The sequence below is a fragment of the Lineus longissimus genome, chromosome 9, assembly GCF_910592395.1.
Source record: "Lineus longissimus chromosome 9, tnLinLong1.2, whole genome shotgun sequence".
NCBI classification, from domain to species: Eukaryota; Metazoa; Nemertea; class Pilidiophora; order Heteronemertea; family Lineidae; genus Lineus; species Lineus longissimus.
Genome location: NC_088316.1, coordinates 15898028 through 15915070, shown reverse-complemented (window position 1 = coordinate 15915070; position 17043 = coordinate 15898028). Strand labels below are relative to the sequence as shown.

The following is a 17043-nucleotide window of genomic DNA, read 5'->3' as shown; positions in this document are numbered from 1 at the left end:
TACATCCTTGGCTATAGAGTCTGAATAGCTACCTCATTTCAGTGACATACTCTAAACTGAATAAGGACATCCACTTCATCCTTGGACACATCCCATATTTCAATATTCTTTTGGGGGACACACAGCCACGTGAACAGGATGCCTCTAAGCCGAGATCAAAATAAAAGCTATAACAAGAATATCATTTCAATATGTATTATATTTGTCTGTTTTTGTCACAGAAATGAACACAGATCTCAGCTTCATGCTCATAGAATATTCATGATACACAAGAAAGAAACTACATATTACAGTAGAAGCAGCCATAGATCTTTTCAACTTCTTTACATTTGAAACTGGTGAGCATTGATGGAATACAGAGCATTTAACTGCAGCCTCGAGTCATGATTATAGATGTTCACCACATTCCACAGAGAGAATATATCCGGTTCAATAAGCAGAATGGACTTTATGTTTCCCCTACCCCAGAGAGTAGTTTCTCACAACTGTCTTTTTAAACTGATTGATTGGCATCTATCAATTATATCAATCAGCACCTGACCCTCATATATCCCTTATTGGGAAGGATGAACTGTTCATACCCACAATAATTAATATACTCATCCATAGTTTCCTTCAGTCAGTTCACAAACAACTAAATTATTCTCGATGCCCTGGTAATTGTCAAACTTAATAGATCATGACATCTGTCAATCATCATCATCATCATCATCATCATCAGACTCCTCCTCTTCTGCCTCCTTCAGCCAGTTCACAAATTGGTCAACCTGTAATGCAGGAAAGATCAGTAAATGTAGGAAAGATCAGTTTTAAGGCTGAGGGAAATACTTGTGTATGCTTTGCATTGTACAGTAATTGATTGGCAGTTGCTATTCCCCAGCAGTGTTCACAGGTATCTTCTCTCATCACTACTTACTGATGTCCTGATACCCTTCCTCCCCTCCTTGTCTTCAGCACTTGCTGGGATATTTGCGTGCCACTGAAGCACCACCTCTTCAGGGAGAATGTCAGACTCATAGAAGAAGTGGAGCAGCTTCATCAGGATGGCCTTCACATTCGGTTTTTTGAGCGACAAATCCTGCAATTACAGAAATGATACTTAACTGCAAGTAAAAGATGCAGTTGTTAACAATGAAGGGAAAAAATATAATCTGGAGAATGCATCCAATTTCAAAGTGAACTTCCCCTCTGAAGTTTAATCCATACAGAAGCATGTAACCAAGAATTGAACTCACAACCATACCGGTAGATTTGACTCAGACATTGACCCCAAATTCACCATCTTCTGATTTGGAAATTTGAGACTGTTGTTGTTAAATGCAAAGACAAGAAAACTGCAATGACATGAATTTCACTGACCTCCAAACTGTGCAGACAATCCATTTGAGAGTCATTACTTTTGATGTAGTTCTGAAGAACGTTCATCCATTGATTTAAGACCTGAAATAGAACAAAGCAGGCATTTGTACACAACAAATTCTCAGTGATTGATCTTGCGCAGCCTCAAACCTCAAGGCTGCATGATACATGATAAAAGTGCCTTTATATACATAATGCTGACACAATTTCTGAGAACTGCTACCAAGGTTTCGTAAAATGTACATTTCCCCAACTACCTTTTGCAACTGAAGAGACCAGCCAAACGGCACAAGTAGACAATGGTAAACAAGAGGTCATAAACAATGATTCCGGCCCCCAACACTCAACACCTTCAGCGCTGAACCACGTAGATCAACGTGGCCCAAATCCCCCTCTTTGAGCTGGTTATCGGAGTCTCATGGACTTCATGGAAGAACTACGCCATCGCCATCTTCAGGGCAAGATAGCAACTGAAAAGACCAAACGGCCCTTTCAGCTCCAACCGTGCCCTGAAGATGGCGATGGCGTAGTTCAGAACGTTAAATGACTTTATGAAACTACGCCATCGCCATCTTCAGGGCACGGTAGGAACTGGAAAGACCGCTTCTTGTCTTTTCAGTTCCTACCTTGCCCTGAAGATGGCGATGGCGTAGTTCTTTCATGAAGTCCATGAGACTCAGATAACCAGCTCAAAGGGAGGGGGATTTGGGCCACCCAGATCTACATGGTTCGGCGCTGAAGGTGTTAAGCACAATGTGAAAGTACACTTAACTCACTGGTTTTAAAGCAGCATATAGAGCGGCAGGTTCCATATTTTTGGTGTCTCTCTGAGGGAAGTCAATGATTGCTTTTATCACAAACTCATTCACCTCTTTAATTGTTATGTTATAGGCATGCCTGAAAAAAAGAGATCAGCATTTTAGCAATCACTGATCAGTCATATGTTTGAAATATTCATAATGCCTTCCTCAAGAATGCCACATCAAAGAGTTTGTGTAAATACTAAATATACATACTTGAGTGCATTGATTTCTAGGATGATATTTGAAGCATCTAAGTTCTCCTCCTGGGCTCTGAGCAAGGTGTCTAACACCTCTTCATAGAATACTGAAACAAGAGCGGGAATAATCAGTAGCATGGCCTAATTTCCAACAATACAGATGAAACTATCAACAGAGAATTTGAAAAATTAGTACCGAGGGGAGGCAGAAGACAGTATATGGTTCACAAAAATGGCACTTGAGAACCTTCTTGCACAAGCATCTTCAAAAGACTCGTACCTTGTGTGTCATCTTCCTCTTCGCCCTTGTTCATTGAACCAACTCCCTCATCACCAGAACCTATGTCACTCTCCTCACTGTCCGTGTCGCTCATGCCGCTACTCTCCGCCTCATCGTCATCAGAGTGGATGGTCAGACCCCACATCTCCTGAACCAACTCTTCTCCTTCGTCCTCACTATCTACCATTGGTGTATATACGTATCCCCGACCTTCAGCACCGACTAGACCAGGATTAAGAACTGCAAGAGAAACACCAAATGTTGCTCCAATCGTATGATTCTGTCTTGAACTGGGAAAAAGAACAACAGATCTTTCTATCTCCTACTGTTAGCTCTCTATCTAAATTTCAAGGGTCATAGTTTTATCCAGCAAAGCTTCTTCACTGAATATCTGGAGAAATGGGATTTTCACCAGGTAAAATGAATAATCGAGGATCCTTAAAGCTTGTATAAAGACACATGCTAAAGGATGAGCTAACCTACGATCTTGATAGTTCGTTGAAAAGAAATTTTTGATGACAACACTTGTGTCTTGACTGATTCCGAATTTCATGTAAACTGGCCCAGTCATTGAATGATTCAGACTTAGAAACCAACCTTTTGAAACTTCAGGAATCTTTTCCTCATCATCCGAGTCATTCACCACCTCTTGCGGTGATGACATCAGGAACGTATGCGAGGGTATTCGTACGTCTGGCCCGACAGTCACGTCATACGATAGGATACACCTAGCTTCCACCGTCACGCCACCTTTCACCTTTGCGCGATTACACAGTATAGACTGTTTGATATCACAGTTGTCACATATCGTCACATTGTCCCAGATGTAAGCATTGTTTAGTTTCACATTTTCACCTGGAAGATAAGGGGAAAGGATTAGTTTGATTCTTTTTTGGATTGTATTGGGTCATTGGACTTCAAAGCATGGTGGTTTGACTTTTTTTGTAATGTCTTGTGTCACTAGACTCATCAAGAGTGGATTCTCAATATAAATCTAAAATATACCCGCAAAACTAATGGACTGACAGCAAACCTCACCTATGACACAATTTTTCCCTATAACACTATGTGAAATGATAGTATTTCCACCAATTGATGTTCCTGACCCGATAATGACTTCTTCCTTCAATACACATCCTCTGGCTAATGTCACATCTTTACTTAGATACACATTGTGGCGTCCGTATGAGTAGCTGTCAGCAACGTTTGACGAGATGTTACTGTCTGGCACAAGAGGGTAAGACCATCGCGTCAAGACATCTTTACTGAAACAGAAATACTTTGGAATGAGCATCAAGACTCCGATGGCAAACTAACAGTGGTGACTACTTAACAAAACAGTTCTATAGGAGTATATCACAAAAGGCAGTTCTTGCCAGATATTTTAAGTCCACTTCAGGGTAACAATACCTTACATGAAGAACAACACACATCATAAGAGTCTAGAACATACCTAACAGCATCATACATCTGTAGGTTCGAAACTCGAGCAGCATATTCATCTTCAATCACTTCAGTGTATATCGTGTTACCATGAATCTGATAAACAAAATCAACAAACCTATTAGCTTTAGGCTATCTGAAATCTTTATACCAAGCATACAATATGGTGGTCCCTGGGTTTTGTCCATTCATGAATCAACTATTCTCTTCTTGACTTGTACATATATATGTACACTTACTCATAATGTCTCAGTTATTCAAACCTTAGCCAAGAATCCTTTAAAAAAAATCTTTTTAAGTCCAACTGAGGATAAGGTTGAGTCAATTTATCAAATTCATAAAAGTTCCATTTGATGCAACAGAGATATATTCTTACCTCTTCATCTGTCTGTATCCCTTTCACAAAGTCATCTCTTGTCTGATAATCAAAATTATCAGAGAAAAGTGGAGGCACATCTGGTGAGCAGATACTGATTTGGCAATCAAGGAGGTCGTACCTCAGCTGGAGGCCTTCATTTTCAGTGAAGATTTCCTATGAATAAGTTTAATTGAACTATTTTACTACAGAATTTTACAACCGATTTTAAATCCTTAGTTAACAGTCCTTGCTGAGCAATAGTTTTGTGCCAGCTCTCTCAGTCTTTGGTCTTTAGGTTTTTGGCACTTTAGATGGGAATGTGACATACTCACAAGAGGAAAGTTCATTTTCTTCTGATCTGCCACTTTCTCATAATGGAGTAGTTTTTGATTCTCAGTATTGATGGCTAATATCACTTCTTCCTCCTGACATCGTGTTTGGGAGCATGGAGGTGCCTGTTTAAATACCAAGGTCATGACAGAAGACTTGTCCACCTTTCTCCTCTCCCTTAAAATGTAAAAGAATACAAGTTAAAAGGAAATTGGACACAGAAAAAGGTTTATTTTCAAAATGGCATCACAATTATAAAGAATTGCTGTTCCTGATACATGATACAGTTGATCGGCCTTTTTTCTCAGAGAGAGCAAGCAACACGCAGGATACATATGTATGAAACCTTAAACAAAACTTTACTAAAAGTAGCAGATTTCACATCACAAATCTGTGTTTTTGCTGAGCAGCTATGCTTATGTGAGACATAACAGGGACTGTTATTGGAATATTTTTTTTCTAGAAACATGGAGTGACTTACTTGTGTTTATCGATGAGGCCCTTGAGTTTCAAATTTGAGATGAGGTCGCCATTTACCAGGACGAAATCCGACTGTATGAGGGATTTGCAATCGATGTCCCGCAGGGCATCTCCAACAGACATGCAATCTTCTGAGACAATGGTATGCACGGAGCATGGTGATGTCTTGCTGCTCCATTTTGAGTTCCTGGAGATGTAGAAATATCGATCACTACGAAATCTGGATTTAGTGATAGGATATAAGAACACTACAGTGAAGATTCTTATTGGTGAAACAAACAGGAATACTCATAGTTTGGAAGTATGTATTTTTGAACTTGAATATATACATATTGTCATTTGTTTGTTACTGTCATGACCAGACAGATCAGCTCCTTGTTGTTGATATTGCAGTCTTACCTTATATGGGCTTTTATTTGCTCAGCATGAGCACAGCAGTAGACATAGACTTTTTGAATTCCAGCCTCGCACAGAAACTGTAGAGTGTAATCTAAAAGAGGAGTGTTTGCTAGAGGGAGGAGGGTCTGAAAAAGAAAAGAGCATACATGTACATCACCAGATGTCAATTTGATATGTTCAGTGTGGGAAGTTGTTCTTCTTTTTACGGTTTGAGTGCACTGAACATCAGAAGAGTGCAGTACCTCTCTCGTCCTGTTTGAGTTTCGTGTACGTGTGTATACTACTATTTGATCTATTTGGGCACTGGTTGTCTCTGTTGAATCTGTCTGTAGGAACAAGCTACTATCCATACACACCCTCTCGGAATGCATGCATGAAGATGTAGTCCACATGCATTATGCATGACATGATTGATGGCATGTACATGATGTGTGCAAATTGTATGGCATTTAGTTATTTACTGATTGCATTATTTCATGATTTATTTTGGGATTTTGAAGCAACATCTGCCTTCGGTTTCAGAAGCTACCCGTGACCAGATCTTTATCAAACTTGGCATGCATACTCTGGGTGTCTTCTTTGTTATTGGGGCAAATCGAACATTAAAACTATCAGCGATGACAACGGCTTGAAAGACAACTTCTTGTTCAGGAACATCCCGACGTTGCGAACTTTTTCTTTTGGACGCCATGCTTGGGAAGGTGTAAACTGCTGATGAAAGTGCTGATTAATAGATAATCATCATAATGCTACAAAGTCTCACATATTATCAACGTATTTGTTCCAAATTTTATATTTCTAACAAGTCAAAGTCACATTATTTCTCAAAATAACCATTTATTTGAATGACAATGACAAAATGATTGAGTTTTAGGCCAAAATAATAGTTGGACCTCTTTAAGGCCAAAATAGTTGGATTTTGTTGATCCAAGATGGCGAATCAGCATTTTCATCAGCAGTTTACACCTTCCCCAATTGAGGTCTCATTAGCCGGTGCGGAGGCCAGGCCGCGAAATGTTTTTCCCTGAACCTTTCGGGCAGTACAGTGTACATTTGTACACAGGTTCTCAGCCAATCAGAATCCGATAAATCTGAAGAAAGCACCACATTGTCTATTGTCCACAACCAGATTCGAACACGCGACATTTGGATCGAACATCGTATTCTGCCATTTCTGACGAGCGCTCATACTACCAACTGCTCTAATGTTTCTAAGACGTCTGACGTCATGTATTGTATTTGTCGAAATCTGATATAACTTCATCACCTTGAGAAAGCCAACTGACGACTATTTCAAACTTTTATATAAAAATAGGCTGTCGTTGCGGCTTTTGTTTGAGTTTCTTGCCCTCAAAATTTTACCTTGAGAACAATGTGCAATCTCACAGGAACCAGTCGATGTCAACATCGTCTACTCTTGAGCTATAAATAGCATGCGGGGCCTGCTCACCGCTTAAGTACACAGAGGAAACTGGTATTTTCCTCAAATAATCGTCAGAGCTACCCCTTCACAAAAAACATCGGACATTTACATTTAAACAAGTAGCGATAGAGATATAGAGATATAGAGTAGGCCCATGTATCCGTGGTACGCGGTAATCACTCGAGATTGAAGAACTAGTCACCACTGGCTAGTGAGACCTAATCCTCGAATCCACGAAAAACTTGTTCCGGGAAACTGGAAACGAGATTGGAACTTTAACTTTTCCAGGATCTGAGTTAGAAGTCTCACATTATTCTCGATTTCTTCTCTTTCTGACTTCATATTTCAATCTTATTATGCTAGCATCTTGCCTTTAGTTACCAAGTGTAAGTATAATAACTTTTGCAAACTTTGATGTGGGTTTTGTTCCATAAAATACAAAATAAATAATATAATGTGTGTTGATTTGGTTTTGACACGTCCCTTTTTTAGCTTGGCCTTGAATTATGAATAGGGCCTAGGCCTACACCATGTTGCGTGTATGATGTACGTGGTGGACACGAATACATAAGTGGCATACGCCAAATATGCTGATTATATTTGTCATTAAGAGTGTGAGTCTGACCACAACACCAAGCTTTCCAACAGTAGGCCTACTATGGATTCTTTTCTGAATCTGAGCAACGTCGCAGCATCTATAGTAATAGTGAGAGTGATTTAGTGATAAACAGATGCCAGTGGCTATCAATAAACCCCAACCTTTTGTTTGCAAATGATAACATTTTTAAACATCTAACATACGTGAGCATTCTTGGCTTTTTATCTGAATGGGCCTTGAGAATGGTACATGTGGTTGGTGGGTGTTAACTAGGACATCTTCTCAAGGGTGAATTTCATCAAATGTTCTGTTGAGATTTGAATCGGGGAAGTAGGCCTACTTAATGGTAAGTAGGGAAGTTTGTTGTCAATTATAATGAAAGTTCTCTTCTTTTGCCCCTGAACATCAAAATTGGTTATCGTATTCTATTTCATTAGATGTCTCTCTTTTTCCTTCTCAGTCGACTCTGACATCATGCCTATAAAAAAGATCTGTTGCCTTGGTGCTGGTTATGTTGGCGGACCAACATGTAGTGTGATAGCCCATAAATGTCCTGAGATTAATGTCACAGTAGCTGATCTCAGTGAGGAAAGAATTGCTCAATGGAACTCAGATGATCTACCTATTTTTGAGGTAAGAAATTATATGATTTCAGGCAGGAAAGAATGGCTCAATGGAACTCAGATAATCAGTTTGGTTATGGAAAGCTTATATATAGATGATCTCTTTGGTGTCACTCATGGCATTGTTTTGTGGATCAGTATAGTGGCCTTTGCTATACATCATTCTCTAGTTTTGGCTGTCGCTGACCTGACTTAAAAATATACAATTTTAATAATATGTGGCTTTTGTCTGGGGCAATCTTCAGTTCAATAATTCTGTCATGGTCAATGGCTTTTACCTTTGTTGTTGAACTTTGTTGACTTGGCACTTATCAAGCCCTCCTTATGAATACTACTAGTACTACAGGTTAAATATTCAATGAATGTCACAAACCCAGACCAGTGAAGTGAAACTCAGCTAACCTGTCTGATTGAGATAATATGAAACAATGTTTAAGAGTAGACTAGACCTCTCTAGGGGTGGATCCAGGATTTGAAAATCAATGTATAAGTTTCATCTCTCCCAATGAATGTCTCCATTTTTCAGCCTGGGCTGTTCGAAGTAGTCAAGGAATGTCGTGGCCGTAATCTCTTCTTCTCTACTGACATTGACAAAGCTATCTTGGATTCTGACCTGATCTTCATCTCTGTCAACACACCAACTAAAAACTTTGGACTAGGAAAGGTAGGGGTTTTTAAAGATGAGGCGATGCGAAAGTGATAGTTTTTTAGACATAGTCACAACCAGTGGAGGAGACAATGTGAAAAACCTATCCAGAAGACTGTCGCAGTAATTTCAGAAACCAAATCAGTTTCACCACCATGACAAGATATCAACATCTGCACATTAAAAAAAAGAGTAGTGCTTTATATGTTTCATTTGTCTTGTTAGGGTCGAGCAGCAGATCTGAAATATGTGGAAGCCGCAGCCAGACGAATTGCTGATGTGGCAAAATGTTCGAAGATCGTCGTTGAGAAGAGTACAGTGCCAGTGAGGGCTGCTCAAAGTATATCACGTATCCTTCAAGCCAATCAGAATCAAGGTGTCCGATACACAGTATGTATCAAAATCATTGGGTCCATCTAACAACTTGTAGATTCCTCAGTTCTCAGCCCTCTCTTCTCCAACATTTCAAGAAACAGATGGCAGGATTTTAAAAAGCCACAACCTGTTAATGACAAAGTCAAGTTCATTCACAGAGCTATGCATCTCGGACTCGAGATTATTTTCCTCGGCCATATTCTATTGACAGAGATACATGTAGAGTACTACTAGGCCCTGACCTCTGTATTTGGTATGGAACTATTCAGACTTAATTTGACCCAAGTGGTTATTTTATGTTAATTTCTATATTTTTAGGTTCTTTCAAACCCAGAATTCCTTGCCGAGGGAACAGCTATCAGTGACCTAATGAATCCAGATCGGGTCTTGATCGGCGGAGAGAAAAACGAGGCAGGGCAAGAGGCAATAAAACAACTTAGCTGGATTTATGAACATTGGGTCCCAAAAGAGAACATTATTACCATGAACACTTGGTCCTCAGAACTATCAAAGTTGGCAGCCAACGCTTTTCTTGCCCAGAAGATTTCAAGTATAAATTCTATGTCTGCTATTTGTGAGGCTACTGGTGCCGATGTGAATGAGGTTGCACATGCGATTGGCACCGATAGTCGAATTGGACCAAAGTTTTTACAAGCCAGTGTGGGTGAGTTTCGTTGTTCTTATCACCTCTTTTTATATGCAACATTTTATATTGGTGAAAAGAATCTTTTAGAAAAAATATTTGAACTGTCATTTCATCTTCATTATTTCATTCTCTCTTTAAGCGCTCTTGTTCTACGAGCTGTTGCTCCCTGGGCGCTCCTGGGACCAATTTTTGGATTGAGATTTTTATTATCTTTCCTCTTAGGCTTTGGTGGCAGCTGTTTCCAGAAAGATGTCCTCAATCTAGTCTATCTATGCGAGTGCCTTAACCTGCCTGAGGTGGCTGCTTATTGGCAACAGGTATGCGCCCATCAATCTGGCTTCAATGATACTCTTAAAGGGAGCCTATAGGCAGAAGTAACGGGTCAGTTAGTGGTCCTAAGGTGACAAATACCGCTATGCACTGTTGAGGGACTGGGTCACGTTTGATTCAATGATGTATTCCTCTTGCAAGCGTGGATAGTTTCAGTATACTGTGAGGTAGAAGAGATCCCTTCGTTTAACTTAACCTGACCTACCCTGCCTATTGTCTCCATTTTGTAAACATTTCCAGGTTATCGACATGAACGAGTACCAACGAAGAAGATTTGCCTATCGCATCATCGAATCTCTCTTCAATACTGTCACAAACAAGAAGATAGCCATCCTCGGATTTGCATTCAAGAAGAATACTGGTGACACCCGGGAGTCTGCCAGTATCTATGTCAGTAAATACCTCATCGATGAAGGTGCCAGGATAACGATTTATGACCCAAAAGTCGAAAAGGTGCAAATTATGAGGTGAGTGTGTGCCCTGGTTCCTATTCTATTGACGATTAATATATTCTCAGCATATGTCTCCACTGTAGTAAAGACCATGATGCAGGGTCTGTTGTCATTTCTGTAAACTTACATGTAACCATGAAATTTAGTCCAATCTGACCTAAATCTGTGTCTTTGTTTTCTTTTTCCAGTGAACTTACCCACCCAGCAATAACTGATGATCCTGATAAAGGTATGTACATGTATTGAACTGAATACTTAGGGACAATGAAGGCAAAGGATAGAAAATAACAACAGACCATACCTACCTGTTCTCCTATGGAAACTTTTTCATTTTTTGGTCACCAAAAACACTTCGATACTGGGCGGCATTTACAATAGAGTCGCATACTCTAAATTTGCCGATCTAAGACTTTTTCCAAATATTCAAGCCAAACCCACTAGTTATTGTCCAAATGTCTGTTTGAAGCCATTCAGTATGTTTTAATAGTTGAGACAGAAAATGGGTGGGTGACACCAAGTTGTTCTTGATTTTTGACTTCTCTTTATCTTTCAGTGTCAAACCTCGTCACCATCGTGGATGATCCATATGAAGCAGCTAGAGGTGCACATGCTCTAGTTGTATGTACTGAGTGGGACGAGTTCAAGGTATGTACAAAGAAGTACAGTGACACAATGAAAGAGTGTCCGACTTGATCTTGAAGTCATCGGTTGGAGGCTCAGTCAATGCCACTTGGTGTATTCAACTGGCCAAGTGCAGTACAGTACAGAACCACGAAACAAAATGGCTGCACATATTAATGGATTTACAGTATACTTCTAGGTGGTTGATATCCATCTTACAACTTAATATGTAACTTTGAAAAGCATTTTTTCTCTTTCAGACTCTGGACTACGCGAACATCTACTCCAATATGTTGAAACCAGCTTTTCTGTTTGATGGTCGGATGATTTTAAATCATGAGTCTCTGATGGAGCTAGGATTTCACGTGGAGACAATCGGCAAACGACTTACTCGGCCCTCCATCACTAGAACATTTGCTTTTGAAGGTTGACTAAATGATAGTCTAGGATAGGTTACTGCTACTTAAAAGGGGACTATAGTATAGGCATGTACTGGGGGTCCAGTTGATTGTCTTCAAGTGACTAATATGCACATCTAACGAACTGGGTTTAACCTCGTGGTGAATATATTCCTAGATATTCCTGATCTAATATTCTAACTTATAGACAGATTTGCAAAATAATGAAATAATGGGAACAATTATATATGTGTGCCAGTTTAAAGGCAAACTGGCACTGCAAAAACAAGAGGAATGTGAATGTTTTATCAATGGGATGGATTCCTTGAATATGATGAGTTATTTCAAGTTTGAGGTATCATGTATTGTTATTATTGAGTATTCGTTTAATAATATGAAGATGAGGCGATTTATTTTTGCTAAAAGTATTTCTAGTCCCTTTTACATAATCTTGAGAATTATTTACCAGAATGATTTCCACCAAACAACTAGACCAACTGAATCTTATGTTTGCTCCTTTAGGCTTAATAAAAAAATCTTCATCAGTGTAAAATCAGTGCCTTTCTGTACAAAATCTAGCCAGCTTGTAATGTATACAGCTGAATTTAAGATCTGTTAAGATGACTGAAACTGCCTATAATGTATAATTGTGTGTTGACAAGTAAGAATTGTATTTACTGATATATAGGGATGGATCCAGGAAGCGGTGAACGAGAGTCGAGGGGAAAGAGAAAGGGCAAAACATGTATCTCTTGGAAGTCAAAATCTATCTAACATTGTATTTATTATACATGTATATGCTGTCTGAGCCAGTAAGACCCCAGCTTTAGCAATGCAGTTAATGTGTATTTTGATAATATTGTGCATTTGTTTTATAAAACGGGTCTGTTTTGTATGTCCTAGAATGTAACGCACTGAAAATATAGTCATAAAGTCTATCACACAACTTTTCTCAATATCTTATCAATACTAAGCTGGTTTTGAGTATTACACTATGTGGTAGAGTTAATAAAATAACACATGCTTGTATTTTCTCTAAAGTATATTTCTTGGTTCGTTTTCTGTCAGTATCCAAAGGTTTATTGGGAATGAGCAACATTACTGGAGTCAATCCCAGTCTTCATTGATGATCAAAACGACCAAGGGAAGAGTTATATGGGACTTAGTAAGCAAGTAAGGCAATGACTTCGGGTTTTGTGAAACACAAACATGTAGAAAAGGATCAAGACAGCATATTGATTCTGCTGCCAATGAATCGCCATGTTGCAGGCAATGGGTGCTGCTGTATCGCTCTTCGGAGGGGTCCAAATCCACCCTGTTTGAGCACAATATGTATTGTACCTAGCAGGTTTGGGCTGTGCTGTCAGTGTAGCCTTGTCTTGGTGCCCTCCGAGCATGTGTATGAGGGTCCCAAGTACGACCAATTTTGTCTTGCAGCCTCTGTGAAGGGGGTGCAGTGTCAGGCTTAGCAGGCCTGCAAGCCATAAGTATCTAGTGCCCTCCGAGCTGGTGAGTCGGGGTCCATAGGTAGGACATGGCATAACTTGCAACCTTTGTGGACATGTTCTTCACTGATGGGCATCGTCATGATTTGGTCTCCAATCACCACTGCACTCTGACGATGTCGGTCAGAGTTTATATTGGTCGGTTATAAGTACATGTAGATCCAATTGAGTTGATCTGTATCGCAGCCTATCAGCTCATTAGCAATGAACATTTGCAATGATAATGTTATGAAACAATGATGTTCATCTTTATTTATAAAATACATATTCTTACAAATAAAAGCAATTATACACAATGGCAGCTGTAACCTAACAAGCTTATTTCAAGACCATGCATGCACCATGACAATCAAGACACAGCTTACACAAGCTTTTTGATAATGAGAATATATTTACACCAAAGCTAACTTCTGAAAACCATGATATTTTTGGGAAATATGAAGTCCATTATGTATAAGTTAGTCCTCTTGCCTGCTTTTAGATGCAGTTAAGGCCTAATGTGTGTGAATTTCACCTGTTTTGGTTACATGATAAGTTGAGTTCATTTCAGGTCTGAGCTAATTCCATCATGTGCCTGTAGCGCCTAATTGTTTTAGATTTTTCTGATGAAAAATATCCACTGTTGTTTCATGGCATGGCCTCAAGTCCATATCTAGGTATCCAACTGCAAACTTTCCATCCCCTAGTTTGAAGTAGTCTAATCCACGACCAATCTTTATTATCCATCCATTGTTGAACCTGAAAATAATTCAGAAGGAAGCAACAACTTAAAACCAGGATGAGAAATACCATAGCCTGTATAAACTCAAAGTACAGTGTGCTATCTAACAACACATGAACACTTCGATTGCAGTTTTTAAGACTATCAACCAAGGACGATGTAGGCTGACAATTTCTTCACACCTTCTATGTTCAGAGGGAGGAACCAAGTGGCAAAGATGAGTCACACAACGTTGCCAATCAGCGTTTCTGCATAATATTAGTCACCCGAAGACCATCAAATTGACCCTCTAGTTAGCCCCCTTGCTCCTGCTGATGGCCAACCTTTAAGTAGCTGGGAAGCTCTCACATCAAGATGGTCAAATCAAATTTGTCTGTATGTCAGTGAGCATGATTAAACTTTATCAAAGAATTTAATAAAACTTCAGGTAACATTACATGTACCTTATTTCTCGATCATGTAACGTTGAGGAGTAAGAAACAACTAATTCGATATTGTATTTGTGCAGGCTCCTCCGTATTTCTTCAAATCTGTCCTTCTGTTGTTTAGCACCCTAAAAATGATAAGGAAAAGAACAAGTCAGAATCAAAACAGATGATTTGATACTGTGAAGATCTCTAAAAGATAATTTGGGAAATCAGAAGAATCATTGGTATGTTGTTCTCACCTCATCTTCCCCAGTCAATAACTTGATTTTCCTCACTTTACTTTTTAGTTTGATGAGCAGCTCACAAACTCGTAAGAAATTGTGAATCTGGAAAATACAGGGTAGAATCTATCAAAAGAAGTCCATCAAGTAAAGGTGTAGTTCTCCTAACCTTCCATGCAAAATATCTGGTGATAAGTTAAGGTTTATGTTCCTTTTCTTTTTTTCTTTGTCAAAAGTAATTTGACAGGAACTCAGTCATAGACTCTTTGATGGGAATTTTGCCTGTGTAGCAGTAATCTTTATCAAATATCCATATTTCCCTGTAGAGTTCACCAAATTTCAATGTGGCAATGAAATTAATACTTTACCTGATGAACATTTCTCACGTATGGATCCTCTATCTCAACATAGGTCAAGTCTTCATTAACAAATCTGCCAAAGACTTTCTCAAAGCTGTTGCCTGCACTGTCATTTTCAATACGGAGTTGTTCATGGTAGTTCCCAGCTGTCAAATAGAGAACAACAGTTAGAATGGTTGCAATGAGGCCAATGCAAAATAACTTAAGTGCCCTGCAAAGGAGCAATTTGAATTTCTGCGAATATGATCACATACAACAAATATCGCTCATTTGCAGAGGTCATCACAGGTGCCTGTTACATGCTCTGAACTGATTTTATCAAGGTATCTATAACTTGGCCACTTTAAGCCAGCAATACTTGGAAATTAATTAATGTTAATTAATAAGTATGTAATCGTTCATACATTCTTTTTCCTTCTCTATAAATAACTTAAGCTTTTCAGCTCTGTCCATGTATTCAACCATTCTTGTTCTCAAATGCTGTTTCTTTCTCTCCTCTGTTGTTCCTGTAAGCAAAAATAAACTCTGAATAATATACTAAGTACAAATTAGGTTAGAAGATTCCAAACTGCTATATATCTAACAGTTGTGTTGTGATCAAAAAGCTAGTTTTAAATGGTAATGTCTTAGTAATACTGCATCCAAACAAAGTAGAGCTTTTCAGCCCTTTGACAATGTTGTACCTAATGTATCTAATGCACCTCAGATACATGTCAGCTATGGTAAAGAACTATCTAACCTAAGCAGGAAACAGAAATAAGGACCTGTGCTCTTACACACCTTTGACAACTTCCAGTAAGAGATTGAGTCCTTCCTGATAGCAGACAAGGGCTTCTGTGAATCTCTTCGCACCATCCATTTCCACTGCCCTCAACAGGAGCCCAATAGCAGAGGACTCCACCCCAGAAACGGAACCACTACGGGCCATGTTACGGTTAGTATTGGCTGAAATTTACAAACACAAAGACAATTTGAGCACAACTTTGCGAGATGACGATGGGCGTGGTATGCTCCGTCTTCTTGACAAAGCATGCACTTGCAGTCTCAATGGGCATGAAAACATGATCACAGATCAGGACATAGGCACAACCATGGCAAACAAAGACAAAAATGCTCATATTCTGCGGAAAATACTGAATATGTAACTTTTATTTACCAGCAAAAAACACATTATTACAATGTTATACAGTCAGTATATGATATAATGAGGCCTTTTATACATCATGTACAAATTAAAGCTAGGTCATGGACAGGACTTCAAGTCGGACTAGTCTAATGTCAGCACTGTCTTGAAGGCTAAGCTCAGGGAATTAACACTGAAAAATCTAGCCTGCACCTTATTTACCAAAATTTCTACAAGTACAATTGCCTAACTCAGTGTACTGAAACAGACCAAAAAACATACATAATCACATCGATTATAGCTTCTTCTGTTCTAACTTGGGACCCCCACATCAACATTGAAAACTTGTCGAAGCTGTCAGTGGTGTTAGCATCGAATGAAACTCACTACAACGTGTACAAAATGCACGAAGAAGTAAACTGCGTCAATATTTTCCACATTGGCCGGGACTACTAGTTATTATCTTCACTAATAGGTGGCAGCATAGACAATTGACCTGCAACGTACCAGAAACGTATGGAGTTAACACCATGAGATTAATGCCGAGAGAATTTGCACTACTAAGGTCGTACAGGTATTTGAAAACAATCATTTGCAAACGAAACCCATAAGTTGTTGTCAGAGACGAGGAAAACGCCTTTTCTAAGGTACTTAACTCTAAAAAAAATTGCTGGGGGAGGCCCCCCCCCCCCCCCGGTAAGACCCCCTCCCCGCCCATTCAAAACGCGCCCCCTCCTGGATCCGCCCCTTGGAAAGTTTGTTTCAATTAAAAAAATAATGGCAACAATAAAATAAATAGCTTTTTTCAAAATAATTAAAAAATTTGAAGTACGCTCTGAACCCATGCGGGAGGTGGACGGTAAACCGGATTAATCATTCCCATGGCCTAAACACCCCAACAAGTTCCATCTCCGGAAAATGCCGA

At 39.3% G+C, this 17043-nt stretch overlaps 3 protein-coding genes across 5 annotated transcripts; 1 reads left to right on the top strand and 2 right to left on the bottom strand.

Annotated features, from left to right (window-relative positions):
- Positions 1–181: 181 nt before the first annotated feature.
- Positions 182–6340, bottom strand: LOC135493387 (translation initiation factor eIF2B subunit epsilon-like). The gene is made up of 14 exons (XM_064780709.1): positions 6215–6340; positions 5650–5774; positions 5252–5437; positions 4773–4947; positions 4459–4614; positions 4093–4178; positions 3678–3904; positions 3237–3494; positions 2640–2879; positions 2376–2466; positions 2136–2256; positions 1360–1440; positions 917–1078; positions 182–767 (listed from the first exon to the last, which is right to left on the bottom strand). The coding sequence occupies exons 1-14, from the start codon at positions 6338–6340 to the stop codon at positions 690–692; spliced, it is 2112 nt and encodes a 703-aa protein (XP_064636779.1). The 3' UTR covers positions 182–689.
- Positions 6341–7335: 995 nt separating this feature from the next.
- On the top strand, positions 7336–12806 carry LOC135493454 (UDP-glucose 6-dehydrogenase-like). 2 transcript variants are annotated; one of them, XM_064780808.1, is made up of 10 exons: positions 7336–7458; positions 8131–8303; positions 8820–8957; positions 9165–9329; positions 9633–9978; positions 10183–10277; positions 10531–10757; positions 10931–10971; positions 11296–11387; positions 11624–12806. In XM_064780808.1, exons 2-10 carry the CDS (start codon positions 8145–8147, stop codon positions 11792–11794), a joined length of 1434 nt encoding a protein of 477 aa, XP_064636878.1. In that variant the 5' UTR covers positions 7336–7458; positions 8131–8144; the 3' UTR covers positions 11795–12806. The 2 variants fall into 2 exon arrangements, with proteins under 2 accessions (XP_064636878.1, XP_064636879.1); XM_064780809.1 differs by lacking the exon at positions 7336–7458 and adding an exon at positions 7766–7778.
- A 735-nt stretch (positions 12807–13541) lies between these two features.
- On the bottom strand, positions 13542–16499 carry LOC135493718 (MIT domain-containing protein 1-like). Of its 2 annotated transcripts, none has more exons than XM_064781246.1 (7): positions 16401–16499; positions 15776–15940; positions 15400–15501; positions 15005–15141; positions 14655–14741; positions 14431–14540; positions 13542–14004 (listed from the first exon to the last, which is right to left on the bottom strand). In XM_064781246.1, exons 2-7 carry the CDS (start codon positions 15921–15923, stop codon positions 13833–13835), a joined length of 756 nt encoding a protein of 251 aa, XP_064637316.1. In that variant the 5' UTR covers positions 15924–15940; positions 16401–16499; the 3' UTR covers positions 13542–13832. The 2 variants fall into 2 exon arrangements, with proteins under 2 accessions (XP_064637316.1, XP_064637317.1); XM_064781247.1 differs by having other exon boundaries at positions 16409–16439.
- Between the last annotated feature and the right edge of the window lie 544 nt (positions 16500–17043).

Excerpts from the sequence above, each read along its gene's own strand:
- LOC135493387 (XM_064780709.1), bottom strand. The coding sequence starts at position 6,340 with ATGGCGTCCAAAAGAAAAAGTTCGCAACGTCGGGATGTTCCTGAACAA. Across the intron at positions 5,775-6,214 it reads TAACAAAGAAGACACCCAGA|ACCCTCCTCCCTCTAGCAAA; the intron begins GTATGCATGCCA and ends TTTCTTTTTCAG. Across the intron at positions 2,257-2,375 it reads CTAGAAATCAATGCACTCAA|GCATGCCTATAACATAACAA; the intron begins GTATGTATATTT and ends TCTTTTTTTCAG.
- LOC135493454 (XM_064780808.1), top strand. The coding sequence starts at position 8,145 with ATGCCTATAAAAAAGATCTGTTGCCTTGGTGCTGGTTATGTTGGCGGA. Across the intron at positions 9,330-9,632 it reads ATCAAGGTGTCCGATACACA|GTTCTTTCAAACCCAGAATT; the intron begins GTATGTATCAAA and ends CTATATTTTTAG. Across the intron at positions 10,758-10,930 it reads GAAAAGGTGCAAATTATGAG|TGAACTTACCCACCCAGCAA; the intron begins GTGAGTGTGTGC and ends TTCTTTTTCCAG.
- LOC135493718 (XM_064781246.1), bottom strand. The coding sequence starts at position 15,923 with ATGGCCCGTAGTGGTTCCGTTTCTGGGGTGGAGTCCTCTGCTATTGGG. Across the intron at positions 15,142-15,399 it reads TATAGAGAAGGAAAAAGAAT|CTGGGAACTACCATGAACAA; the intron begins GTATGAACGATT and ends TCTATTTGACAG. Across the intron at positions 14,541-14,654 it reads TATTGACTGGGGAAGATGAG|GGTGCTAAACAACAGAAGGA; the intron begins GTGAGAACAACA and ends TATCATTTTTAG.